The sequence below is a fragment of the Hordeum vulgare genome, chromosome 3H (assembly GCF_904849725.1).
Source record: "Hordeum vulgare subsp. vulgare chromosome 3H, MorexV3_pseudomolecules_assembly, whole genome shotgun sequence".
NCBI classification, from domain to species: Eukaryota; Viridiplantae; Streptophyta; class Magnoliopsida; order Poales; family Poaceae; genus Hordeum; species Hordeum vulgare.
In genome coordinates, this window is record NC_058520.1 from 289,587,651 (window position 1) to 289,614,961 (window position 27,311).

General features: G+C 49.5%; 1 protein-coding gene across 1 annotated transcript in view; it reads right to left on the reverse strand.

Moving 5' to 3' along the window:
* LOC123441706 (UDP-N-acetylglucosamine--N-acetylmuramyl-(pentapeptide) pyrophosphoryl-undecaprenol N-acetylglucosamine transferase) overlaps positions 1-27,311 on the reverse strand; it is a gene marked incomplete at its 5' end in the record, with an annotated part of 72,718 nt that overhangs the window by 7,508 nt on the left and 37,899 nt on the right. Inside the window, 2 exons of the mRNA XM_045117989.1 lie at positions 11,313-11,448; positions 11,957-12,065. Of these exons, the coding sequence (XP_044973924.1) occupies positions 11,313-11,448; positions 11,957-12,065 (245 nt within the window). The remainder of the gene's footprint in view (positions 1-11,312; positions 11,449-11,956; positions 12,066-27,311) is intronic.

A 27,311-nucleotide genomic window follows, 5' to 3' on the forward strand; every position in this document is an offset into this window, starting at 1 on the left:
AACGTTCGGGAACTGGGCCACTGGACGCGCCGCAGCTCACGGGTAAAAACTAGACAACCCACCTCGTAAGGTAGGTCGCCAGGATACACTGGCGCAGGCTCATCGACAGTGGGCCCAGCGCGCCTATCAGATTGATGGCTCGCTTCCCGCCGTCGCTCAATGGTGGTTCAGGTGTCTTCTTTGCGTCGTTCTTGAAGAACTTGTAGCTGATCGCGACGGGTCCGCGGGTCAGACAACGCAGTCGAATCGTCAGAGATGTCGATCCGTCGGGTCGGCCACCACTGCCGCCGCCATGGAGGAGTGTATCGTGGTCGTGCAACCTCCAGCCTTCTCGCCATTATCGCGCGCTGGCTTGATGGACTGCCGTTTCGAAGGCTCCGCCTGCTGCGGCCCATCGCCATTAGCGAGGCCGATGAGGCTCTGAATGTGTAGCTCTCCATTCCCTTGTTTTTAAGGCGTCCCTGAAGCGTCGCCTAGGCGTCAGAGCGCTCCCCCTCCGCTTTAGAAAATCGACCGCTTTGGGCGCCTAGGCGCCTAAAGCATCCGCCTAGTCATCGCCTAGGCGTCAAAGCGCTCCCCCTGCCTAAAGCGGTAAGGTGTCGCCTTAAAAACCATGCTCCATTCTTCGAGCTTCCCCGCCGCAGGAGGAAAGTCCAGGAGCACGGCGAGAGGTGTGAGGAACGTCAGGTGCTCTTACTCCTAATTGTGTTAGAAGGAGCTCCATCACGGTCCCGTGATCGCACACCGCTTCCACCAGCCTCTTGACGTGCATGCTGGACATGTGCATCTCGAGAGAGAGTGATGCTCAGGAGTCTTTCCTCGGGGATGCTTGGAACCGCTGACGTCGCGGCGCCGCTCGTCGCGTGCGACCTGGGAAGGCCGTGATGTATGCGCCGGTGTGGGTGCCTGAGAAGGCTCCTTTCCGTCCTTGGAGTTCGCCATGCCGCCCGTAGGCAGCGCAGCTCCGTCCGTAGACCCACCGGCGCGCAGGTTGTTGTTGTGGCTGCGAACGACGCCGCTCGCTTGGCTTTGATCACCAGAATGTCGTGGAGGCTCAAGACCACCGCCTCCTCCGCCCGTGTCCATACCGTCGCCCGTCTGTGTAGTCACAGGCATACCGGACACGGGTGGATCAGTCGTCGTTGCACCCCTCTTCTTGGGAGCCATGGCGATGAAGATGATGAAGAAACTGACGCGTTGATTGCTAGATCAGGTTGGCGCAATCTCTTCCCCCTACCTGGCGCGCCAAAGATGTCGCGGTACGACACCTATGGGATCGCGTGGATCCCTTTACGGTTCGGCGGGGAGAGGGGTGCACCAAGAGCAGAACCAACGATGAGCGCGAGGGGGATTTTACCCAGGTTCGGGCCGCTGAGAAGCGTAAAACCCTACTCCTGATTTAGGTGTATCCAGTGTTCTTGGGCTCTGGCTACACGAGCGTTATGTGGTACACAGCAACTACGTACACTAACTAACCCAGAAGCCTTCCTTTCTGAGAGTATAAAAACCGGATCCCCTTTGTAGCTACGCCTTGGGCCATCTTTTATATGTCAGCGGGGGTCACCAACAGTGGCGAACAGGACACACACGGGATGCACAGTTTACAGTGTTTACTGATGTCTCAAGACAAACGCATTAAATGCTTTGTCAGGCGTCCTTGGCCTTCTGCGGGGTAGGGACCCGTCCCATCGGCACCGCTCAAGCCCCGCCATTGCTAGTGCCTTGACACGTATCCAAGAGGAATGACAGTTGGTTGCTGCGCTGGAGCAGTGGCAGGTTGGTGGGATCTTGCCGGGTGCACGTCTTGCCGGGGCTCCGCTAGCTACCCCGGCAAGGATCTTGGGATCCCAGTCTTTGGTCTTCTGTCTTCTGGTTGTTGACTTGGACGTTTTCTTGACATCTTCATATTTGCCTTCAGCTGTCCCCCGGCAGGCCTTGCCGCTGGCGTGGCTACAACTGCCCGTGCACAAGTATGGGGTACTAAAGACCCAAACTTTAGTACACCGACAAGCTGGTGATGGCGAGCTTCTGCAGGTGATCCTGCGCGTCGGCGTCCGTGGAGTAGGAGTTGACCACTTCTAGATCCACGCGGGCTGGCAGGTCGACAGGGCGGCGAGATCCAGCTACTTGCCCACTTGAGAGAGCGCGTCTGCAGCGCCGTTGTCCAGACCGTGCTTGTACTGGAACTTGAATTGGAGGCCGACGAGCTTCGCCATGGCCTTGCGCTGCAACTCGGTCTCAAGGTGTTGCTTGCCCAAGTCGTAGAGCGACTTGTGGTCGGTGAGGATGTCGAAGGGCCCGCGCTGCAGATATGGGCGCCATTTGTCGATCGCCATCATCATGGCGAGGAACTCTTTCTCGTACGTCGACAGCTGCTGATTGCGGACGCCCAGAGCTTTGCTGAAGAAGGCGACGGGGTGGCCGTCCTAGACCAGCACCGCGCCCACGCTGGTGTCGCAAGCATCTGTTTCGATGGCGAAGGGCTTGTCGAAGTTGGGCAGAGCCAGCACTGGAGTGGTCGTCATCGTTGTCTTGAGCATGTTGAACGCATCCTGTGCTTGCTCGTTCCACGCAAAGCCTTTCTCTGTGAGCAGCTGCGTGAGGGGCTTGGCGATGATGCCGTAGCGAGGTACGAACTTCCTGTAATAGCCTGTCAGGACAAGGAATCCGTCGAAGCTCGGTGGCGTTGGTCGGCGTCGGCCATTGCTCCATGGCATGCGTCTTCTCCTTGTCCGTGGCCACGCCCTCCTTGGAGATCACATGTCCGAGATAGACGATGTGGTCGCAAGCGAAGCTGCACTTCGACTCCTTGACGAACAACTGGTGCGCTCGAAGGAGCTCGAAGACGATGCGCAGATGCTCGAGGTGTTCCTCCATTGTTTCACTGAACACGAGAATGTCACCCAGAAAAATGATAACCAATTTGCGCACATGCTTAATGAATATGGCGTTCATGAGACATTGGAACGTCGACGGCGCGTTGGTGAGGCCGAATGGCATGACCCGTAACTGGAAGTGGTCGCGGTGCGTCTTGAACACGGTCTTGGATTCATCCTTTTCGCGCATGCGTATCTGGTGGTACCCTGCGCGGAGGTCCGGTCTAGAGAACACCGCCGTGCCAGCCAGTTCGTCCAGGAGTTCGTCGACGATGGGCAGGGGAAACTTGTTCTTGATGGTGGCGCCGTTTAGGCAACGGTAGTCGACGCAGCAGCGCCACGTCCCGTCCTTCTTAACGAGCAGCACCGGCGTGGCGTAAGGGCTGACGCTGTGTGTGATCACCCCGGCATCCAGCATCTCCTTGACCTGGCACTCGATCTCATCCTTTTGGAGGGCCGGGTAGCGGTACGGCCGTGTGTTGGCGGGAACCGCGCCCTCCACCAGAGTGACCGTGTGGCCATACTGACGATGGGGAGGAAGGCCGCACGGCGTCGCGAAGATGTCGGCGAATTCGTCAAGCAGGTCAGTGAGTGGGGTACTGTTGACGCCCTTACGTGCCGGAGGAGGAGGCCGGCCACCGGTGTCCACCAGGGCCCAAACGTCATTGCCCGCGATCATCTCGCGGAGCTCCTCCGGTGTTGTGGGCTTGAGCGTCGGGGTTGCTGCCATTGGTACGCCACGGAGGGTGACCACCTCATCGGTGTGCTGGAACTTGACCCGTTTGTCTTGCCAGTGGCAAGTCATGGGACTGTGCTGGGCTAGCCAATCCATCCGCAGGATGCCGTCGTACGTGCCAATCTCCAGCTCACGCATCGGTGTGGAGAAGGTGTGCCCCTGCATCCACCATTTGAGCTCGGGCACTATGCAATTCCAAGTGAGCCGATCTCCATTTGCCACCCGCACATCCATCGACGCGATGCCCTCTGTCTTGGCGCCAATCCACTCGACGAAGGATTTGTTGACGAAGTTGTGGGTGCTACCCAAAGTTTAAAATTGCCGGCTATTGCGGCGCTAGTTGCCGGACATAGCGGCTGGAAGAGCAGGGGGCAACGCAATGCCACTTTTTTGCGCTACAGGGAATGCACCGCAAAAGGCCGCAATTAGCCAGTCATTGCCGCTATTTACTGAAAAAAATTGCGCCGCTATTACTTGTTTGGCCCACAAGGGAGTACGTGAATTCTGGGCTTTTACATAATCACCACACAGAGGCCCAGAAGGAGCTACAAAACAGCCTAGCGCTAACCCTGACAAAGCCAAACTTCTCCGCTCCTCTTCCTCGATCTATATCTCTGGCGACGGCGGCGGCGAGCCTGCAACTCGGATGCGAAGAAGAACTGAAGAACCATGTCTCAGCCGGAGCCAGAGAATCATGGAGGCAAGTTTCCTAGTCTGGCTTTCATTAGTTCATCATCTATTATCTTAGTACTATCTCAGTATCTCTTCTACTCGTTGTTCTGCTCATCTCTGTTCTGCTGAGTGCCATTGGCCATCATAATATTTGGTTGATGTGAGGAGTACGTGTGATGAAAGTGATTTTCCCTTGTAGATACTCTTCCTAACATCTACTTTCTGAAATTTAACAAGTTTATGTTCCACCTCCCCGATCTGAAATCTAACAAGTAGGCAGTTATTATTTGCAGTAGATTATACGTTGTAGGTAGATTATCAATCAAATAAACTGTGGAAAATCTCCTATGCTTCAACAACAATTTACAATTTTAGATGTTTCTGAATCAAAGTAATTAATTATGGCATATATCATTTGATTCTTCCTTAATTAAGATAGATTAATTATCAATCAAAATAGGTCATTTGTAGCGCTGCAGGTTAATTAAATTATTTTCTACTTTTTTCTGTAGGTGATTCAAGTGCTGCTTTTCCTTCGGTAACCCAAACACAAGCAAGGCAAGCAGTAACGTCCGATGACCCTGCATATGCATACTGTTTTGCCCCAGATGTGAACAAGAAGTATCATTTGCAGTGCAATTTTTGTGACAAGCTATTGAAAGGTGGAATTAGTAGAATGAAGTACCATCTTGCTTGCATTCGTGGCTTCAATGTTGTTAAATGTAAGAAGGTTCCAACTGATGTAAAAGAAAAGATTATTGCTTTTCTTACGAAGAAGAGTGGTGACAAGCAAAAGAAGAAGGATGAAGTGCAAAGGGTTCCATCTGCAATTAATATAGAAAACTCAGATGATGAAAGGGTAGTGGGGATGATTCTGATTACGAGAGGAATGATGTTGTGTTGCTGAATTCAACAAGAGGCATTGGGATGAGTGGCTCTAGAGCTGTGGTAGGTAGTGGCAGTGCCACTATTGATAAGTTTTACAAGAAAACATCTATAGAAGAGTGTCTTCGCAATAATCAAATTGGACTCAATGTTAGCCAGAAGGTCCAATCAAAGTTGTCAACTATGAAAAGAGAAGAGAAAAGGGACAGAGTTTGTGAGTATATTTGCCAGTTTTTCTATGAAGCTAGCATTCCTCACAACACTGTCACCCTCCCTAGCTTTGCTCATATGCTTGAGGCCAACGGACAGTTTGGCAAGGACTTGAGAGGGCCTAGTCCATATGAGATGAGTGGAGCATTTTTGCAGAAGAGGAAACAGAAGGTGTTGGATGGATTCAAGAATCATAAGGAATCATGGGAGCTCACAGGTTGCACGGTTATGATTGATGCATGGACAGATAAGAAGGTAGGGGAGTAATGAATTTAGTTGTCCACAGTGCTCATGGTGTTTGCTTCATTGATTCGGTGTACTGCTCCGGTGACAGAAAAGATGGCAAATACATATTTGACTTGGTGGACAAATGCATAGAAGATATAGGTGAAGAAAATGTTGTGCAAGTGGTGACTGATAATGCTAGTGTGAATGTATCAGCAGCTAGTATGCTAACAGCAAAGAGACCATCCATATTTTGGAATGGATGTGCTGCTCACTGCCTAGATCTCATGTTGGAGGATCTTGGGAAGCTTGGACCAGTTGAAAAAACTATTTCAAGTGCAAGAGAAGTGACTAGCTTCTTGTATGCTCATACAAGGGTATTGGATTTGATGAGGAAATTTCTTGGGAAGGACTTGGTTCGCTCTGGTGTTACTCGGTTTGCCACTGCTTACTTAAATCTGAAAAGTTTGCTAGACAACAAGAAGGAATTGACAAGGCTCTTCAGATCAGATGAGATGAATGAGCTAGGTTCATACTTGAAAAAGGCAAAGGGGAAAAAAGCACTCAAACTGGTGCGATCTGAAGTTTTTTGGAAACATGTGGACATGGCTGTTAATTTCTTTGAGCCAATGGCTAATGTGCTTCGCAGAATGGACAGTGATGTTCCTGCAATGGGATTCTTCCATGGATTAATGCTTGAGGCAAAGAAGCATATAGCTGTGAGGTTTGATAATGATGAGAGCAAGTACAAAGTTGCTTGGGACATCATTGATAAAAGGTGGGACAGCAAGCTCAAGACTCCTCTCCACTTGGCTGGCTATTATTTGAATCCTCACTATTATTATCCAAACAAGTCAGAGATTGAGCATGATGGAACATTTAGAGCTGTTGTTATTACATGCATTTGCAAGATGATTGAGGACGAAGAAACCCAAGACACTGTAATTGAAGAACTCAACATGTATCAAGATCAGCAAGGATCTTTCGGCCATGAGATTGCTATAAGGCAAAGGAGAAACAAGAATTTTAATCCAGGTTAGTTAGTGAAGCTAATATGATTGATGAATAAAATGCTTCTATTTCCATTTCTTTAACTACTAACTTGTATAATGTGCAACAAAATGGTGGCTGAACCATGGCACCAGCACACCAAATTTGAGAACTTTGGCATCTAGGATTCTTAATTTGACATGCAGCTCATCAGCTTGTGAGAGGAACTGGTCTGTTTTCGAACAGGTAACAAATAATATTTTTTGGAGTTTATACAATTGGTTTTTCTGTTTTCTACATTTGTTAAGTATTTAATTTTTTTGAACTCTTAGGTTCATACAAAGAAGCGCAATAGGCTGCTGCATGACAGGATGAGGGATCTTGTGTTTGTGAAATTCAACTCTAAACTAAGGAACAAGAGAGAGAGCAAAAACAGAGATCCCATAGAGAAAGAAGTGGATGATGTTCTTGCTGATAATGACAATGAGTTCATCACTGGGAAAGAACCAACTGCAGAAGCTGATCAAGAACAAGAGAAAGCTCATGAAGATGCATCAGAAGAGGCACTAAACAGGGCATCATCATCACAGGGACAAGCTAAAAGGAAGAGGATTTCTCGGCCTAGGAAGAAAATCAAGACTGTGAGCCTGCAGTCCTTGATGGCTATGCGTGTTGAAACAATGCCGCAAGCTGCTTCTTCTTCTGAATCGGAGTCTGATAAGTCTCCTTCTGATTCTGAAGATGAATCGAAGAGAATGCACCATTTACTTTATGGATTATATATCTGCAAAACTTACTAGTTCATCTTTGTGAGATAGTCAATGCTCTGTTATATAGTGTGTCAGTCTATGTCTGTCTATCGAACTATATATTTGCTTTGTCGCTTGAGATGATTGCTGAATGTTGGCTTAATGGATGACCTTAATACTTCAGTTATTCTGTTCCTGTTTGTGTCAATTATTTAATCGATGCTGAATTTATGTAGTTTGGCATGTATCTTGCACTTATATTTGGAATTCTTGCATGTATCCAGCAAAACCGCTATTTGTCATAGCGGCAGCTATTGCTGGCAATAGCTGCACATTGCTGCTGCTACAGGATGCCGCTTTTTTCAATAGCCGGCAATTTTAAACTTTGGTGCTACCAGAGTCGAGCAGGTGCAGCATCACTTGATTGCCCACCAATGCACGAAGGTGGATGGTGGTGGCCGAGTCGGTGCCGTCCAATGCCTGCGAGGATAGGAGACAGCACTCTGGCGCATCCGCTGGAGGTGGCGGTGGAGGAGCGCCCGGGCCTGGATCATCCAGCAGCTCCATCGCATGTATGGCGTCGTCGGAGAGGAACTCGCCGTGCTCGCCCACGCGGATGGTGAGCAGCTGGGCGGGTTGGGCACACTTGTGTTCCCATGGGTAATGATCGCCGCACTTGAAACACAAGTTGTTGGCACGCCAGAAGTCGCGTCGTTGCCGCTCGCGCGCGTACCCCTCCCCTTGTGTGTGGATCGGCGAGGTGGCTCATGGAAGTTGTGTCGGGGCCGCCTTTGGAGGTCTTCCTGGTGGGGGCATGCGAGGTTTCGCCCGCGTCGTGCCCAGCTCCTCCTGGACGCGGGCCAGCACAGAGGCGCGCGTGATGCTGGATGGTGCTTGGAGACGCACCATGGTGTGGAGTTCGTCCTCGAGCCCCAAGAGAAACTGCGTGACGAAGAACTTGGTGTTGATGGTGGGATCGAGGGCGAGAAGATGGTACATCTGCTCGTCGAACGCGGCGCGGTAGTCGAAGACGGTGCCGGTTTGGCAAAGCTGCAACAACTTGTGCATCAACAGTTCGTACTCGTCAGCGCCGAATTCTTCCAGTAGGGAGGCCGTGAACATCTCCCACATGATGTCGCGATGTGTTTGACGAAATGCATGTAACCAGTGCGCGGTCTGGCCGTCGATGTACAGAGCCGCGGTGGCCACCCAGTTATGTGGTGCCACCCTGTAGAGCTCAAAATATGCCAGGCAACGATCGATCCATAAGTACGGGGCGATGGCTTCGAACCTTGGAAAATCATGCTTGGGCGGCTTGTGGTGCTCCCCGTTGGTGTAGAACGCTGTCGGGGAAGAGGCCGACCCCATCAGCGGCACGGCGACCATGGGCAGGATCGGAATCAGGGGCGGACGGTTGTCCCCCAACCAAACCTGCGGTCCTGCCGGACGAGCCGGATCCGGAGGGTTGCGCGGAGACGGGGGCGGCGGTGGTGGTGGTGGTGGTTGTGGCTCCGGGGCTTGGTGGACCAGGGTGGTGACCGATCCGGCGGTGAACGAGGATCACTCCACCGTCTTGCGCGTCGCATAGACGTCTGCCAGCATCAGATCGATCTGCTTGGCGAGGCCACATAGCTCCTGGGAGAACTGATTATTGAAGGCGGCTAGGATCTCGATCTGCTTGTCGTGGAGCAATTTCTGCTCGTCAACCTTGGTGATGAGCGACTCCAGCAGCTTGGTGATGTTGCTGTTGCCCTCATCCATGGCCGCCAGGATTTGTCGCGTCGTCGCCAAAGGTTTCTGGGGCGCCGTTGCCGTTGATTGGGAGAGATCAAACCCCACGATGGATTTCGAGCGAGCTGACCGGAGTGGCTCGCACCGGCGCGGTGGATGTTACCGATCGATCGGGGGGGGGGGGGGAATTCGACGAGATTTGGCTTTGAAAACCAACTGTAACGCACCGGAGGAAAGGGGGAAGGCGATCAGATCGGGGATGAGAGGCAGAGAGGAGAGGGACGAGACTTGGAGGAGAAGAAGGTGGGATTTCAAAGGAATCTTACGTAGGTTCGGAAAAGTCTCATACAACACACGCACTCTCGCTGCCACATGCGGTTGCTTTATAACCCCCACACCCACGCACACCCTTTCTCCTTGGTTGCCTGCTGGCATGCCAGGTGTGGCCAGGTGTGACACAGTCCAATATAACCTGAACAATTTGCTTTATACAGTGTGCAAGTAGTCTGTGTTAGAATAAACCGAGTCACGAAATCAATCTACCAAGGAGCAAGCAGTCAGAAGAGACAGGACACCAAGATTTCTCAACGAGGTTCATCACATTGGCTACATCCCCACTGCATGACTATGGGTGCTCTTCCCCATGATACCGCACCACGGCCACACCGGCGCTGACACATGTCGGCTACTTCCCCTATGCGCATGTGCTATTATGTTGGCATAGGTTACTGACCAATGCATTTTACATCATAACTTATAGCTCATTTCTTGCAAAAAGAAAAACTCCTCATATCATGTCCCGTTGAGCCGCTTTCATGTCCATTATGCATGATACTAGTTTCCACTCATTTTTACGTGAGCCTTGCATAGTCTTTATTTTCATTAATTTGTCCTCCCTTTTCTCTGGTTTTGTGTGTCCGTAGAAGAGGTCGAACTCCTTTGGGCTTGGAACAACAAATAGTTTGATGTATTTTGAAGGAAAAAGGGCCATATATGAAGACAACATGAAGAGAGGATAAAAAGCAGGCCACCAGAGGCACTTCCAGAAGAGAAGGCGAAGCGCTGTCCTGGCACGCGCAGTCATACCACCGATCGTGCCACTTGGAATCAGCTCCGGCGGACAAACCAAGTCCCATTTGTATTGGGCCCTAGCCTAATTCGCAACGTTGTGCCCCCGCAACATTTGTATTGGGCCCTATGGTTGCCGCCAATCACCAGGAAATAAATATAGCTTCGTCCACACCTCCATGGCCACTCCGATTGATCAGAACAATTGCCGTGCATCTCACGAGCTCCTGGAACATGCACGCGTCACTGGCGCCTAGGAATACTGTTGTTGCACACCAACCTGCATGCCTTGGACCTGATCCGGTCTGCCACACGCGCACTGCTGCCTCCCGATTGCTCTACGACGCCCCGACATTTGCTGATTGTTGCAACTTGCCAGCATCGTCTCATCGATTTGCTTCGGCGGAACTGTATCACTATTTTTTTCCTTCTCCGGATCAACACATCCGCCTCATAACCTAGCTCATGATACCACTTTTAAAATAATCCGAAGCACGTAGATGATCCATCGAGGATCGAGCAATAATACAAGACACGACACCGATATTTGTTAAGGAGACTCACCAAACATCGGCTAACATCCTAGGGCATAACAATGGACGCTCCTCTCTAGGATACCGCTACAGTACCAAACACTGTCCACCCGGGTGCCAGCACATGGCTCCGGCTCTGCCTTATGTTGACATAAGTTACCTCCACATTATATAAGAGGTCTGAGATAAAAGTGTCCCGTCCGAACACGAGACCGTACCCTATTTACACATTGTACGACTCCAAGTCCAACTGTAACCTACCTTGTACAAAATATTCGACACAATTTCAATAATCTGTAAGAGGCCATTTGTCTTCCAATCATATGGTTAAGGGTGCACTTTAATCAAAAGAACATACTTACTGTTAATCTAAGACAAGCTGAGAAAACAATAACCTCCCTAGAGACATACTTGAGTAAGTATCCTGATCAAAAGTACTACAAAACTAATAAGGGGACAATTCAATTCAAGTGCAACCTTTTGTTTTCATCTAGTATATAATCAGTTTTGACCTTGCAAAGCATGCCAAGTCTAAAATAAGTAAGTACAAATTCCGATAATTGCCATAATGAAAATGGCTTCTTCAATGTTTGATATTATCATTTATAACTCATGAAAGTAAGTGGATGTCACATACCAACAATTTCATCAATAATGCATGTTAGGCTACTAGAATCAAGTTCATCTTCTGTAATGACCCTTGCTCCCATGACATCTGCCATGATATATGCATTTTTCGTTTGATGGTCATCCACAATTGTGGGTAAGGGTATCTGAAAGAAACAGGAAACAAATGATGTGAACAAATTTGCACAGGCAAATTTTGAGAAAAAGGATAAAACTTATAACATGTACTGTAGTTTGGTTTTGCAGTTTGTGGCCAATAAATGCACATGATTAGTCCACCTTTTCTATTAACTTAAAATAAAAATACTTTCAGCAATAGGTCTTTGGCACAGCATGACGGCATTGATCATTTTATGGGTCTCAGAGTGAAAAGACCTATCTAGTTATTGCACTCCAAATATGTTACTACATGGTTATTCTTTAAGCTTTGACACAACTCATAACATCAATTTAATTAGAGCATCCAAGTTTTTTCTTTGAACACAGCAAAGAGGAATTGGTTTTAAAATAAGTTAACTATTAAACACGAAAGTTAAAATTTGAGCACAACAAAGATTAACCTGGTTACGTTCTGTTGTTAAAAGGTAGAGTTAGGTACATATACTGAAAACAAATGGAATTACATAACAAGTAAATTAATGTGATATATGATACCAGAATTGCCGGTTTCCCAGTGACTAATATCTCAGTGCAAGCCACAGAACCAGCTCGAGAAACGACAACATCAGTAGCAGCATATGTCATGTCCATTTCATGCAAGAATCTTCATAAGAAGAGATACGATAAATCAGCACGGAGAACTTACAATAAAGCTTGGAAAACAAAAAAATTCAACCAATACTATATCTGCTCTGCTAGAGCATTACAGAAATGCACATTACAAAATATCATGGACTGCCAAAGATCGATACCATGTCATTGAAATTATAACCTGCAAATTAGGATCTGCAAATACAGACTAAGTTTAGACGCAGCAACTGAACCAACATCATGATTTGAGAACGGATTAGATTACATAACAAATCAGAACTAGAAAGAGTGTTCTTTTCTAACAGTCCACTTTGATAATAGTGTTACTACTGCAGGGGAATTCGTCGGAAAGAGGAATATCTCAATACTCTCTATTGCACCATTATTCTGAGCTATGGTGTTAACAACACTCTATTAGATAGGTCAACTGCTCAACGATTTGAACTACAAGTCATGGATTCACCAAGGGTTAGCCATTACAGTGGAGGAGATAGAGAAGCAGAGAAGGCCGGAGCCATCCAATTCCTAGCCGAGTTGTCTGTAGCGAATTCCATCGTATATGTAGCTGCTCCCTCCCGAGGCTCCGTGTAGCCCGAGCCCAGCACACATGGCCCAGCCCAGACGAGAGTAGGGTTGGTCGCTAACATTCCTCCTTGCTTAAAATTCGGCTTGACATCTATTAGGAAGTATTAGTATTAGTCTAGGAGTCCTTATTAGTCTATGTTTACTTTCCTTGCACCTCAAGTCATGTGTAATATATATATATGCCCCTTGGGCCTTCAATAAAGACAAGTTGCTTTCTAACATGGTATTAGAGCTTAGGCTATTTTTTCTCGCACGTCGCAACTCGTGCTCGTACAGATCGATTTTGTATTGTTCTTGTATTTTTCTTTGATCCTCTCTTCTCGCGGACATGCTCTCCTCACGTCTTGCTGCTGCTAGCTTTTCTGCTAGCTTATCTTCTTCTGGCCGTGCCTCGGTTGCAAGTCCTCCAGCCGGATCCTGTCGCCGGACGCCGTCTCGGCTCCGGACGGATTCCGTCGCCGGCCGCCGTGTTCCGCCACCTCCAACAATCCTCGATCCGGTTTCTCTGCTCGCCGTTCTCCTGCAGGCTCGCCGCCGCGACATCTCTTCCCTGGCGTTGCCGTGGCAAGCCGGACCGGCCCCGCGTTCCGCCACCCGTCACGGGGTTACCAGATTCCATCAGCCGCCGCGACATCTCGTTCCCGCAGGTCCAAGCCGCCGCCTCCAGCCTGCCAGATCGAGGTTCCATCAGCCGCCGCGACATCTCGTTCCCGCAGGTCAAAGCCGCCGCCTCCAGCCTGCCAGATTGAGGCGGATCCAGCTCGCCCAGCACCGACGCCGCCCCATCTACCAGATCGCGGCGGATCTCGCATCAGCGCTAACGGCCGTCGCTGCTTCCACCACCTGCCGTTGGAGCCCGTCCTGATCCCGATTGGATCGTGATCTCTGCTTTGCAAAAAAAAATTGTCTGCTTCATTCGGCTACGTTGCTGTTCCTCGTTGTTCGGTGATCTTTGATGGCACTAACTACACCGAGTTCATTGGCTTCATGCGCATTCACATGCGTGGCATCCGTCTATGGGGTTTTCTTTCTGGCGAGGTCTGCTGTCCGCCATGTCCGGTTCCTCCGTGGCTCCTACTTCGCCGACCCCACCGGCTCTTACTGCGGATGCTCCTCAGGCCGCAAAGGATGCGGCTAAGCTTGCTGATGAGGCCGCTGTGACTGCTTATGATGAGAAGGTCTTGGCTTATGAGGAGGTTCTTCAGGTGTATCACGTTGCTCTGTCCGCTTACACCCAGTAGCTTGATGATGATGCTCGTGCTGCAGCTGTTCTCACTGCTAGTGTTTTGCCTCAGTTTGCCTCTGAGTTTTTGGGCCTTCCTACTGCCTTTGAGATGTGGACTCGCCTTCGTCAGCGCTATGCGCCCTCTGGTGATGCCTTATACCTCTCCGTGGTTCGTCAGGAGCATGCTCTTCAGCAGGGTGACTCTACTGTTGATGACTTCTATGCACAGAGTTCTGCTATCTGGCGTCAGCTCGATTCTCTCCACACTGCTGGTTGTCGTGCTTGCCCCTGTTGCCAGGCTGTCCAGGCCAACTTTGAGTTTCATCGCGTCTACGAGTTCCTGTCTCGGCTCCGTAAGGAGTTTGAGCCCCGGCGTGCTCAGTCGTTTGCTCGTGGCCGTATTTCTCTCATGGAGGCGCTTTCTGAGATTCGTGCTGAGGAGACTCGCTTACGTGGTGCTGGTTTGCTGGAGGTTCCCTCGGTGCTCGCTGCTCGGGCTACTTCTACGCCACATGTTGCACCGACCCCTTCTCACTCGAGTGCTCCGCCGCTCTTGCCCACTCCTTCTGGAGGCTCAGGTCGCCCCCGTTTACATTATGGCTACTGCAACAATGATGGTCATATTGAGTCCCACTGCTACACGAAGAAGAAACACTTGCGCCAGGCGCAATTATCATCTACAGAGACTTCGTCATCTACCTCGACAGCTTCAGCCATCGCTTTGACTGAGCGGGATATTCTGAGACTTAAGCGTCTGCTCGCTACTTCAGGTTCTTCCTCGACGGGTACTGCTGGTTTTGTGACTGAGGCTTCCCGCACTGAGCAACCACCTTCTACACAGTCAGGATCGTCTCACGCACATTCTGGTTGGAATTGGCCTTCGCCGACATGATATTGTTTTTTCTCTTCTGCTGCCATCATCCCTAATCTAGTGTTAGTTTTCTAGTTTTCTTTGTTTTCCGCTGCGTCCACCAAATCTGTTGATATTTTGTGTTTTCTCATGCCATGCGAGTCCACCATACCTTAGTCCGTCAGCCTTTCTCTGGTCCTGATCCTTTCTATGCAACTTTTGTGGCCTACTTGCCCTTGTTGTTTTCTATAGGATTTTCTGGACTTCTTTTGCATTGTCGATCTACGTCCATCGTGCCTTATCCGCCGAGCTTCTTTCGCCGACGGTTGTCGTGGACTATGATTTTCTGCACAATGCTTTATTCTCTTGATGTGTCATCTTCTTTTGACAACCCATCTTCTCTTGATACTTATCTTGTATCTTCAAGTGATGCGGTGTCTACCTCTGATGTGCCATCTCTTCGTTCTCTCCTTCGGCGACTCGACAAGTTTTGAAGACTCTTCATGCTACGACGACACTCTCAAGACGCGGATTTGGATTATCATTTTTTTTAGTATTACACTTCTTCAAATGCAATGCTATTGCATCCGCTTTGCATTTGAGGGGGGGTGTTAGGAAGTATTAGTATTAGTCTAGGAGTCCTTATTAGTCTATGTTACTTTCCTTGCACCTCAAGTCATGTGTAATATATGTATATGCCCCTTGGGCCTTCAATAAAGATTAGTTGCTTTCCTAACAACCTCGAGCAGATGGCCTATGAAACCGCCTGGATCCCATGGCACTTGACTTAGCTTGATTGTAGTGTGGTCGCCATGGTAGCCATGGCTGGTGTTGTACTTGTCGTCAGAATGGACTTGAGTGAGGCTTATGTAGTAGTCGTCGCCAACAGGGTCTTGATCGAGGTAGGGATCAAGGTAGAAGTCTCGGCCGGCATGGACCATGTTGAAGTAGTAAGCTTGGCCGAGGTACTGGTTGCAGCAGTATGTTGGTATTGCGGTATTCCTACTCCCTTTTGATCCCACTTGTGTGAACGATCCCAAGAAAGATGGGACACCAAGATCCCATGAGAACTGCAACTTTTCATTTAGTACCACTGAGAGATTTCCAATTGCAAACATCTCACATGAAACGGAAGCAGAACCACCAGAGCACATGTGTCTAGCATCGCAAGATTGCAACAAGTAATCCAGTGGGGAGGGACTAATGTCCATAACCGAATTTGCTATCTGGATATGTGCATGACCATGTAGATAAGCATAGTTCATGGTGTATAACTTAAACACGGCCTGAAGAAATATGTTGTGTGCTAGCTCTGTTGTAACCGCACTGGATTTGTGGTGACAGGAAATGGTAATATCGAGTGCAGATATGGAAGATCTTTGGAATGCTTGGAACCCATTGCTCCCTTGGTCCCTTCAAAGTTGAATTTCCATAGATAAGAAGTGACACTTCAGTCTGTGCCCGCAGGATGCATGACCAAAGTGCACATGTGTTCTGAATCGCCCTCAAAATGTCAAACAAGTTGGACCATGCAAATTTCCATAGAGAAACAGAACCATATGGAGCAATCATTCAGCAGTTACAGGTGCACTGTGGTAAAAAACTAAATCTGATGCCGGTGACAAGTACTCGGATGCTTCCAGATATCGTGGTTGAAAAATCAACTGAAACTGACTGAAAAATCCAGACAGGCTGTCCTCAATGGTCGCTTGTTCAGCATAAAGTGCAGGATATGTAGAAGTCAAAGCAACATGGCGTTCCATGTAATGCTGACAGAAAATGCTAACAGAGTTGAACTGATATAGGAGTTGTTGTTGCTTGTCCTCAGGCTTGTCAAGGCACACCACAGAGCGGGTCGTTCGCGGTGGCATGAAGAGGTCAGGCTCGAGCGTCGCTGATGCTGTCGGTTTAGTAGTTGCCAGCGTTGACTAGACCAAAAACAACTTGGATTCCAGAACTTGTCAGGGTACAGGCTAGAATACCACTCCGTGAAATGCACCAGAGCAATCACAAACCAAAGAAATTGCAAGGAATCCCTTTCTCGCGTTGGTGGCAGACAAAGTGGTCCCAACACCTGAAAAGTACAGTAGTCTCTGGCATGCTTCAGCTGTTCATGTTGGCAATAGTCAAGTACGTTGATCAGCTGCATTTCAGTTGGAATTAAGAGGAATGGTGACCATGGAACAGGCTGCCACTGACAATGATTTCAACCCAAATAAGACCAAGCAATATTCCATTGGTCTCTCGTGCAGATGTATGTCAACTGAGGTCCAATTATTAGCAGTGCAAGAGCATCAAAATCAGGACCCAATATTTCACAAGCATCAAGAAAGCATGCAATCCATGCTAACCCATCACTTGCTACTAGTTCACTGCTTGTTGTAAAAACTTGTTGCTGCTGGTGTTTATATGAGGAATTACGACCCAGCCGATGGATGAAAATACAGCTTCGGGCACGGATAATTGCAGTTGAATTAATTGCTCGCTGTCCAGGATCCCACGACAATGCCAATAATTCCTCACAACTGTACCGGATAACGGTAAGTAAGCGAGCCGTACCATTGACAACGTGAGCTGTAACAAGTAGCTTGCTACTAGTGTCAATTCCATATATGCGTGGCCACTTACCTCATCCTCCAGCCAACAGGTAGGACCTGGAACAACCGACACTCCAATCTCCTACATCCCATGGCCGTTGTAGTAACTTGTAATTCATATTGGAAATGGGGTTATCTGCTGTCGATAATACCTTGTGGAGCCTTCCTTGAGACTTGAAAACTCTCCGGCAACCCAAATATTGTAGGACTTGGACCTAAGCTCAGCTCCAGTAGGGTTTCAGCGTCGAATAAGCACTTGCATGTGCGCATGCTCGTAGCTAGGAACTGGGACGTGCTGTTGCACGATCTCAGGTAGTGGTTAGCTTTTCTGTTTTCTGTTAGACTCCCGATCCGCAAGCTCTGGGGAAGTAGTCGTGGGATGGCGCGACAAACGCGGATCCGGCGCAGCTGATCGGGAGGTTGTTATCCTTGTAATCGTCATAAGTTTACATACGGCAATAACAGAAAAAGTTGTCGAGTTCGACGGCGAAAATAGAACCACTGTCAACCTGTTCTTCAGTTCATCTTCAGATACAGAGAGTGAGCGACTTCTTCAGCTATCAGAAACAACAAATATTGCTGGGTACCAAGATTGTCAATAACAAACAGAGTATGAAATAAATCACTGTTATTGCCGCTCTGCCCCAACAAGAAACGACCACTCGGATCATGTTTCAGGAATCTCCTCTTGTTCTTCTGCCCATATAGTGGATCAGGTGCCAGCCTCATAGACTTCCCAAACGAAGGCAGTAACAATTTTGGGCAATTCACAACAAAGGAGCTGGCGGGTGACAGATGCAGGGAACTCACATACGTTGATGACATGAAACTCACAGGGAATGTTGGCATCTTGTACTGAATTTTCACATTCCTTGGAATGGTCCTGCTGCTCAGGGATGACCAAGGGGTCGTCATTCAGACCATCTGTCAAACATGTGGGCAGCATTGTGACAAACTCAAGGACATCCGATGGTTCGAGGTCAAGGCAGCAGAGCTCGGGAACGACATTGACGGTGACCTTGGATGAACCTGATGTTTCGGTGGAAGCTGTCGCTGACACCAAGATGGTGTCAGTGCAGCTCAGGCATCGTGTCGAACATGTGTGTAACATCCCAATTTTATTAAATTTGGATGTTAATAGAATCATCATTTGCATATCATGATTTATTGCATTTTGGAGTTTATGATTTTCAAATATTTCCCACTCAAGAAAAATAAAAGAGAGAGGATAATATGACTTCCTCAAATATAAAATGAGCTGGGAAGGTGTTGGAATATCATTTGGAGAATTTCGTGTTCTGTTGATAATTAATTTATTGCCAAAAAATGCATTTATTGTATAAAATACTTATTTTCAAAAAAAAAATCATGAGCATGAATTAATGTCCACTATGCTCTATATTATCAATACTGATTTTATAAATTACTATGGTATTTTTTTATGTGTACTCTTATTTTGTTTTTATCTTCAAAGCACTTTATGTCCAAAGGGGCACACCACGACCGAAACAAGGTTTCGGTCAGGGGCACACAACACGCACGCACAGGGCAGTCAGGCCGCCAGCGCCTAGCGTCCCTTTCGCCAGCTCGCCTCGCTCGTCTCTCGCTCGCTGCCGCCGCTGGCCCATGGGCCCTAGCCGCAGGTCGTCCCCAACCTCCCGCGACACCAGCGGGATAGGCACCACTGCTCGTCCTCCCGCACCGGCCGCACGAAACCCCTGGCATAAGGTTTACCCCCTCGCTCCCGGACGCCCTAGCGACGTTTATAAAAGGCCCTCGAGCCCCTCGTTCCATTCAGCCGTCCCATTCCTCCTCTCGCCGCTCACAACCACCACCCCGTCCGTTTGCATCTCGCCGGCCGGACCGTCTTCGCCGGAGTACCACACCGCCAATAAACCACCGTGGCCTCTTTTCTCTTCGAAAATCGGACGCCCAAGTCCTTGTGCACGTATTTGACACGTTTTTGTGCCCCTAGGATCGCCGAAGACGCCTCCCGTTCGACCCTGCGCCACCGGAGTTCGCTTCACCACCTCGCCCTACTCTACCCCGACGTCATCGATGCCCCGCACCACCACCGTTCGGCCGCCCTCGCCGAGCCGGACCCGCCCGTCTCCTTCCCCGCTATCGAGGACGGCCGCAGCCGCCGCCACGCCGACGCCGAGCTTCTGCCTGACGCGAGCGTCGTTGCCTCTATAAGCCGCTGCCCTCACGTTACTATATATTAGATTAGGTGTTTTGTTTTTTTAGATCGAAGGGGTATCTGGTTAACCGGAGTATCCCTTAAATCGCACGGTTTATTTAAAACCGAATGTCAGTTTTTTTTTAATTAGTTGTCGCCGCCGTTTTGCTTAATTGCCGGCCATCCGCTAGATTAGCTAGGCAGCAAACACCTCCCAGCCACTCGTGTGTCGCCATGTGGCCAAGAATCTGTCTAGTGCAGATTTTTTTTTTCAGATTTGCTTCCAGTCTTCGAATAGCACAACTGTGTGCTCGTAAATCCAAACGAGATGAAACCAGCGGCAAATTCTTCGTCTCGAATAATCTATCCGGAGAACCTTTCATTGCAAACTTTTGCAAGTTCAAATTTGAATTTATTTCAGATTTGAATTCAAACTCTATTAGGCCATGTCTTGCAAACCGTAAGCCCGTTTAAATTGAATCTTTTTGCACTTCATCACCTAAGATAAATCCTATGACTTGGGATCAGTGTCACACTATTTTCCATGTTATTAGCTTCTGTTCTTGATAATTTTGCTAGCATGCCTTGTAGGAACACTAGTGCACATCACGATTTTTAACCATATTTTCACATCTTTATTTTATACTTACAAAAATTGCATGCTATTTACGTGTGTTGGATATTATTTGGCTTTTACGAATATTTGTGTTGCATGTTACTTTGAATTGTATGAACGTTTGTTTATGTGTGTTCATTTTAATTTTGCGCTAGATTGTCCGGAGTGCGAAGCCGAGTACTATCATTCTCTAGAACTTCACTCCCAGTGCCAAGGCAAGTCTACATCTTGATCATACCTGATTTTACCTATGTTTTTATATGCACATAGTCCTTTGGTGGTAGGATTGCATGGTAGGAAATTTTGCCGGATGGCTATGCTTGCACCTAGTAGTTCACATGAGGTAGGTCTGAACCGTACATACTTTGTCGCCACCGTGTTAGATTATGATGTTTCGCCAAAGTAGACGTGGATTGAGGAGTGTTTTCACATTGAGATATGAGTGCCAAGTAGTAATCAGGACCAATACTTCTAATGAACTACCTGGGCGGAAATTGGTTTGAATGGTGGCGAAGTACAGTGGGAGCATTCATGGGGAATCCATGGGAGTGCACACTAGTGGTTCGTCCACCCAGGCTCAAAGGGATCAAATGTATTTTCATGTCTATAAGCTTATGTGTGCAGCCACAAGCCAATATGGGCTCTGGCTTAGTTGAGTAGATGGTATGACCTCTTCCGGGATAGGCTAGCAGATGTAGATGATGTAGGTGCACCGGCCTATCCGTGGGATAAGGGAAATGCTTTCGAAAGGCTATGTCTCGATCTTCCGATCAAGGAAGTGGTCGAGTCTTGTGGGGAAAAGTGCGCAACCTTTGCAGAGTGTCAATCTAATCGATTAGCCGTGTCCCCGGTTACGGACTTGAGCTTTTAGTAGTGGAAATGCCAGGAGGTCTCGTCACTCTTGAATTAATCAAGTGGGTATTGACACACAACTTGGGGAATGGATTGAGTTGGGGTTTTCATCTCAATCTTATGATATTTGTAGAAGTAGAATAATTATTTTTGTTAAGGAAAAACCAGCTTTACGCAAAACTAAACTTAGAGCTTTCCACCAACCAAATTGCATGTACAAGTAGGCTCATTACTCTCTTATGATTTGACTTGCCAGTACATTCCATGTAGCTGCAACCTATCATGTTGCAGATTTATCCGATGAGGATTAAGGTACGATAGGTCGATGTTCTACACTCAATTTTTGCTCATGGAGTTGATGGACTCGTTACACTTCTTTGCTTCCGCGGTATTTTGTTCTCTTTGGCCTTAGGCCACACTATTGTAATAAATATTTCATTCTTGGACTATCGATGTAATAAAGATGTGTGTTATTTCTGATATTTCTGTTAGAGTTATAATATAAGTCATGTACCCTTTTGTATTTATCCCAATATATAAGGGGTTTCCTGCATATAGTCCACCACCTGTACATGTATATATACTGGCCTATGGCCTCATGGAAATACAAGTTGCTTTCCTAACATGGTATTAGAGCCTAGGTTCTTTTTTCGCACGCGCAACTCGTGCTCTTCCCGATCTAATCTTCCCCCTCTGGTGCCGGACCTCGTCCCGCTCGCCTCGTCGTGAAATTCTCGCTGCGTCGCGTCGACCCCGTCCCGCTCGTCTCGTCTGCTCCGCTCGTCTCGTCCCGCTCTCACGTGGAGGAGTTTCGGTCGAGGCGGCTCCAATCCCATATTCGACTCGCGCCGGATCCAGCCGCCCCCGTCCTCTGGTTCTTCACCTAGCAGATCGAGGGCGTCGCTCCAAATCGACTCGCGCCCACGCCAGATCGACTCGCGCCGGATCCAGACGCCACCGTCCTCTGGTTCTTCACCTGGCAGGTCGAGGGCGTCGCTCCAGATCGACTCGCGCCGGATCCAGCCGCCCCCGTCCTCTGGTTCTTTTCGCTCGCCGCTCCCGCTCGTGACCAGATCTCATCCCGATCTCGTCCAGCTCATGGTGGAGTGGAGTTTGCCAGAAGCCCAGACCGAGGCGGCCCAAGATCGAGGCGGCCCCAGACACGGACGCGGTTTCAGACGCGATACGCGTTTAGGTGACTGCGAGTAAAAAAAATGTCTGCTGCATCCGGCTACGTTGTTGTTCCTTGTTGTCCGGTGATTTTTGATGGCACTAACTACACCGAGTTCATTGGCTTCATGCGCATTCACATGCGTGGCATCCGCCTATGGGGTTTTCTTTCTGGCGAGGTCTGTTGTCCGCCATGTCCGGTTCCTCCCGTGGCTCCCACTCCGCCAACCCCACCGGCTTTTCCTGCGGATGCTCCTCAGGCCGCAAAGGATGCGGCTAAGCTTGCTGATGAGGCCGCTATCCGTGCTTATGATGAGAAGGTTTTGGCTTATCAGGAGGCTCGTCAGACGTATCATGATGCTCGTGATGATGATGATGATGCTCGTGTTGCAGCTGTTCTCACTGCTATCGTTCTGCCTCAGTTTGCCTCTGAGTTTCTGGGCCTTCCTACTGTGTTTGAGATGTGCACTCGCCTTCGTCAGCGCTATGAGCCCTCGGGTGATGCCTTATACCTCTCTATGGTCCGTCAGGAGCATGCTCTTCAGCAGGGTGACTCTACTGTTGATGACTTCTATGCACAGAGTTCTGCTATCTGGCGCCAGCTTGATTCTCTCCGCAGCGCTGGTTGTCGTACTTGCCCCTGTTGCCAGTCTGTCCAGGACGATTTGGAGTTTCATTGCGTCTACGAGTTCCTGTCTCGGCTCCGTAAGGAGTTTCAGCCCCGGCGTGCTCAGTTGTTTGCTCGTGGCCGTATCTCTCTCATGGAGGCGCTTTCTGCAATTCGTGCTGAGGAGACTCGCTTACGTGGTGCTGGTTTGCAGAGGTTCCCTCGGTGCTCGCTGCTCGGACTTTTTCTACGCCACCTACTGCACCGGCCCTTCTCGCTCGAGTGCTCCGCCGCTCTTGCCCACTCCTTCTGGAGGCTCAGGTCGCGCCCGTCCACATTGTGACTACTGCAACAATGATGGTCATATTGAGTCACACTGCTACACGAAGAAAAAACACTTGCGCAAGGCGCGATCATCATCTACAGCGACCTCGTCATCTACCTCGACAGCTTCAGCCATCGCTCTGACTGAGCAGGATATTCTGAGACTTAAGCGTCTGCTCGCTGCTTCGGGTTCTTCCTCGACGGGTACTGCTCGTTCTGTGACTGAGGCTTCCCGCACTGAGCAACCACCTTCTACACAGTCAAGTACATCCCCATGGGTTCTGGACTCTGGAGCTTCCTTTCATATGACTTCTAATTCTTCCACTCTGTCCTCTCTTCGATCGCTTGATTCTCCTGCTCATGTCCTCACCGCTGATGGTACTCCCCTTTCTGTCGTTAGTAGAGGCAATCTTACCACTCCTTATTTTGTTCTTGATGTTGCTCATGTTCCTCGACTTACCATGAATCTGTTTTCCGCTGGTCAACTTGCTGATTCTGGTTGTCGTGTCATTCTTGACCTTGACTCTTTTTCTGTCCAGGACCGTCGCACGCACACTCTGGTTGGGGCTGGTCCTCGCCGCCGTGATTCTGAGGGTCTTTGGGAGTTGGACTGGCTTCATGTTCCTTCCGCTGCTCACTCTATCGCCAGTTCTTCTGCTTTGGTCGCCTCGGCTACTGGTTCCTTCCAGCAGTGGCATCATCGACTTGGTCATCTGTGTGGTTCTCGTTTGTCATCGTTAGTTCGTCGAGGTCTTCTGGGGTCTGTCTCACGAGATGCCTCTTTAGAGTGTCAGGGTTGTCGTCTTGGCAAGCAGATTCAGTTACCATATCCACATAGTGAGTCAGTGTCTAAGCGTCCTTTTGATTTAGTTCATTCCGATGTATGGGGCCCAGCTCCCTTCGCTTCGAAAGGGGGTCATAAGTGTTAGAGTTATAATATAAGTCATGTACCCTTTTGTATTTATCCCAATATATAAGGGGTTTCCTGCATATAGTCCATCACCTGTACATGTATATATACCGACCTATGGCCTCATGGGAATACAAGTTGCTTATTCCTAACATGGTATTAGAGCTAGGTCAATTTTTTGCACGCTGCAACTCGTGCGATTGATCCGTCTCTCTGCTCCCGATCGAGTTCGTCCTCGATCTCCTTCTCCCGCCCCGATCGAAGCCGCTGCCTCGGTCTCCCGTCCTGCTCGAGCGCATCCACCCGATTGGATCAATTCCGTTGCGGATCCCTCCCGTCCCGATCAGATCGCCTCCTGCCCGTCCCGCCCCGATCGAGGCCGCCGCCAGCCCCTGCCCGTCCTGCCCCGATCGGTGAAGTTAACCGCCTCCAGACCTGCTGCTGGATCCCACCGCTCCAGACCTGCTGCTGGATTCCAGCCGGATCGGTGAAGTCAACCGCGGATCCAGACCTGCTGCTGGATCCCAGTCGGATCGGTGAAGTCAACCGCGGATCCCACCGCTCCCACCTGACGTACTGCTGCTGGATCCCGACGCCGCCTCCAGACCTGCTGCTGGATCCCACCGCTCCCACCTGCCGTACTGCTGCTGGATCCCGGTTTCTCCCGTCCTCCCAGCCGGATTTGTTACTGAGGGCAGCTCCAAATCAACGCGGCTCCTGACGCAGCTGCCGATCCAGATCGACATGGCTCAGACCGATGCGGCTCCTGACGCAGCTGCGGTTTGTTGACTGCGTTTAAAAAAAAACATGTCTGCAGCATCCGGCTACGTTGTTGTTCCTCGTTCTCCGGTGATCTTTGATGGCACTAACTACACCGAGTTCATTGGCTTCATGCGCATTCACATGCGTGGCATCCGCCTATGGGGTTTTCTTTCTGGCGAGGTCTGTTGTCCGCCGTGTCCGGTTCCTCCCGTGCCTCCCACTCCGCCGACCCCACCGGCTCTTACTGCGGATGCTTCTCAGGCCACAAAGGATGCAGCTAAGCTTGCTGATGAGGCCGCTATCCGTGCTTATGATGAGAAGGTTTTGGCTTATGAGGAGGCTCTTCAGACATATCATGGTCCTCTGTCTGCTTACACCCAGTGGCTTGATGATGATGCTCGTGCTGCAGCTATTCTTACTGCTAGCGTTCTGCTATTGAGCCTTTCTACTGTGTTTGAGATGTGGACTCGCCTTCGTCAACGCTATGAGCCCTCTGGTGATGCCTTATACCTCTCTATGGTCCGTCAGGAGCATGCTCTTCAGCAGGGTGACTCTACTGGTGATGACTTCTATGCACAGAGTTCTGCTATCTGGCGCCAGCTTGATTCTCTCCGCAGTGCTGGTTGCCGTACTTGCCCCTGTTGCCAGGCTGTCAAGGCCGACTTGGAGTTTCATCGCGTCTACGAGTTCCTGTCTCGGCTCCGTAAGGAGTTTGAGCCCCGGCGTGCTCAGTTGTTTGCTCGTGGCCGTATTTCTCTCATGGAGGCGCTTTCTGAGATTTGTGCTGAGGAGACTCGCTTACGTGGTGCTGGTTTGCTGGAGGTTCCCTCGGTGCTCGCTGCTTGGACTTTTTCTACGCCACCTGCTGCACCGGCCCCTTCTCGCTCCAGTGCTCCGCCGCTCTTGCCCACCCGTTCTGGAGGCTCAGGTCGCCCCCGTCCACATTGTGACTACTGCAACAATGATGGTCATATTGAGTCACACTGCTACACGAAGAAAAAACACTTGCGCAAGGCGCGATCATCATCTACAGCGACTTCGTCCTCTACCTCGACAGCTTCAGCCATCGCTTTGACTGAGCAGGATATTCTGAGACTTAAGCGTCTGCTCGCTGCTTCAGGTTCTTCCTCGACGGGTACTGCTGGTTCTGTGACTGAGGCTTCCCGCACTGAGCAACCACCTTCTACACGGTCAGGTACATCCCCATGGGTTCTGGACTCTGGAGCTTCCTTTCATATGACTTCTAATTCTTCCACTCTGTCCTCTCTTCGATCACTTGATTCTCCCGTTCATGTCCTCACCGCTGATGGTACTCCCCTTTCTGTCGTTAGTAGAGGCAATCTTACCACTCCTTATTTTGTTCCTGATGTTGCTCATGTTCCTTGACTTACCATGAATCTGTTTTCAGCTGGTCAACTTGCTGATTCTGGTTGTCGTGTCATCCTTGACCTTGACTCTTGTTCTGTCCAGGACCGTCGCACGCACACTCTGGTTGGGGCTGGTCTTCGCCGCCATGATTCTGAGGGTCTTTGGGAGTTGGACTGGCTTCATGTTCCTTCCGCTGCCCACTCTATCGCCAGTTCTTCCGCTTTGGTTGCCTCGGCTACTGGTTCCTTCCAGCAGTGGCATCATCGCCTTGGTCATCTGTGTGGTTCTCGTTTGTCGTCGTTAGTTCGTCGAGGTCTTCTGAAGTCTGTCTCGGGAGATGCCTCTTTAGAGTGTCAGGGTTGTCGTCTTGGCAAGCAGATTCAGTTACCATATCCACATAGTGAGTCAGTGTCTAAGCGTCCTTTTGATTTAGTTCATTCTGATGTATGGGGTCAGGCTCCCTTCGCTTCGGAAGGGGGTCATAAATACTATATTATTTTCATAGATGACTTCTCTCGTTACACATGGCTTTATTTCATGACTTCTTGTAGTGAGGTGTCCATTTATAAGCGTTTTGCTGCCATGGTTCATACTCAGTTCTCTTCTCCCATTCGTGTGTTCCGTGCTGACTCCGCTGGCGAGTATATCTCCAAGATGTTGCGTGCTGTTCTTGTTGAGCAAGGGACTCTCTCTCAATTCTCTTGTCCTGGTGCTCACGCTCAGAATGGCGTGGCTGAGCGCAAGCATCGTCATCTTCTTGAGACGGCTCGTGCGTTGATGATTGTTGCCTCTCTCCCGCCTCATTTTTGGGCTGAGGCCGTCTCCACCTCCACCTATCTCATCAATTTCCAGCCTTCCGCTGCTCTACAGGGTGGTGTTCCTTTCGAGCGTCTTTTTGATCGTTCTTCCGATTATTCGATGCTTCGCTTGTTTGGTTGTGTTTGCTATGTTCTTCTTGCCCCTCGCGAACGCACCAAACTGACCGCTCAGTCTGTTGAGTGTGTCTTCTTAGGCTATAGTGATGAGCATAAGGGCTATCGTTGTTGGGATCCTATCGGTCGTCGGATGCGTATCTCTCGGGATGTGACTTTTGATGAGTCTCGTCCCTTCTACCCACGCCCATCTTCCTCGACTTTTTCAGTGGAGGATATCTCTTTTCTCACTTTTCCTGACACACCTATCACACCCGTCGAGCCTTTGCCTACTCGTTCCGC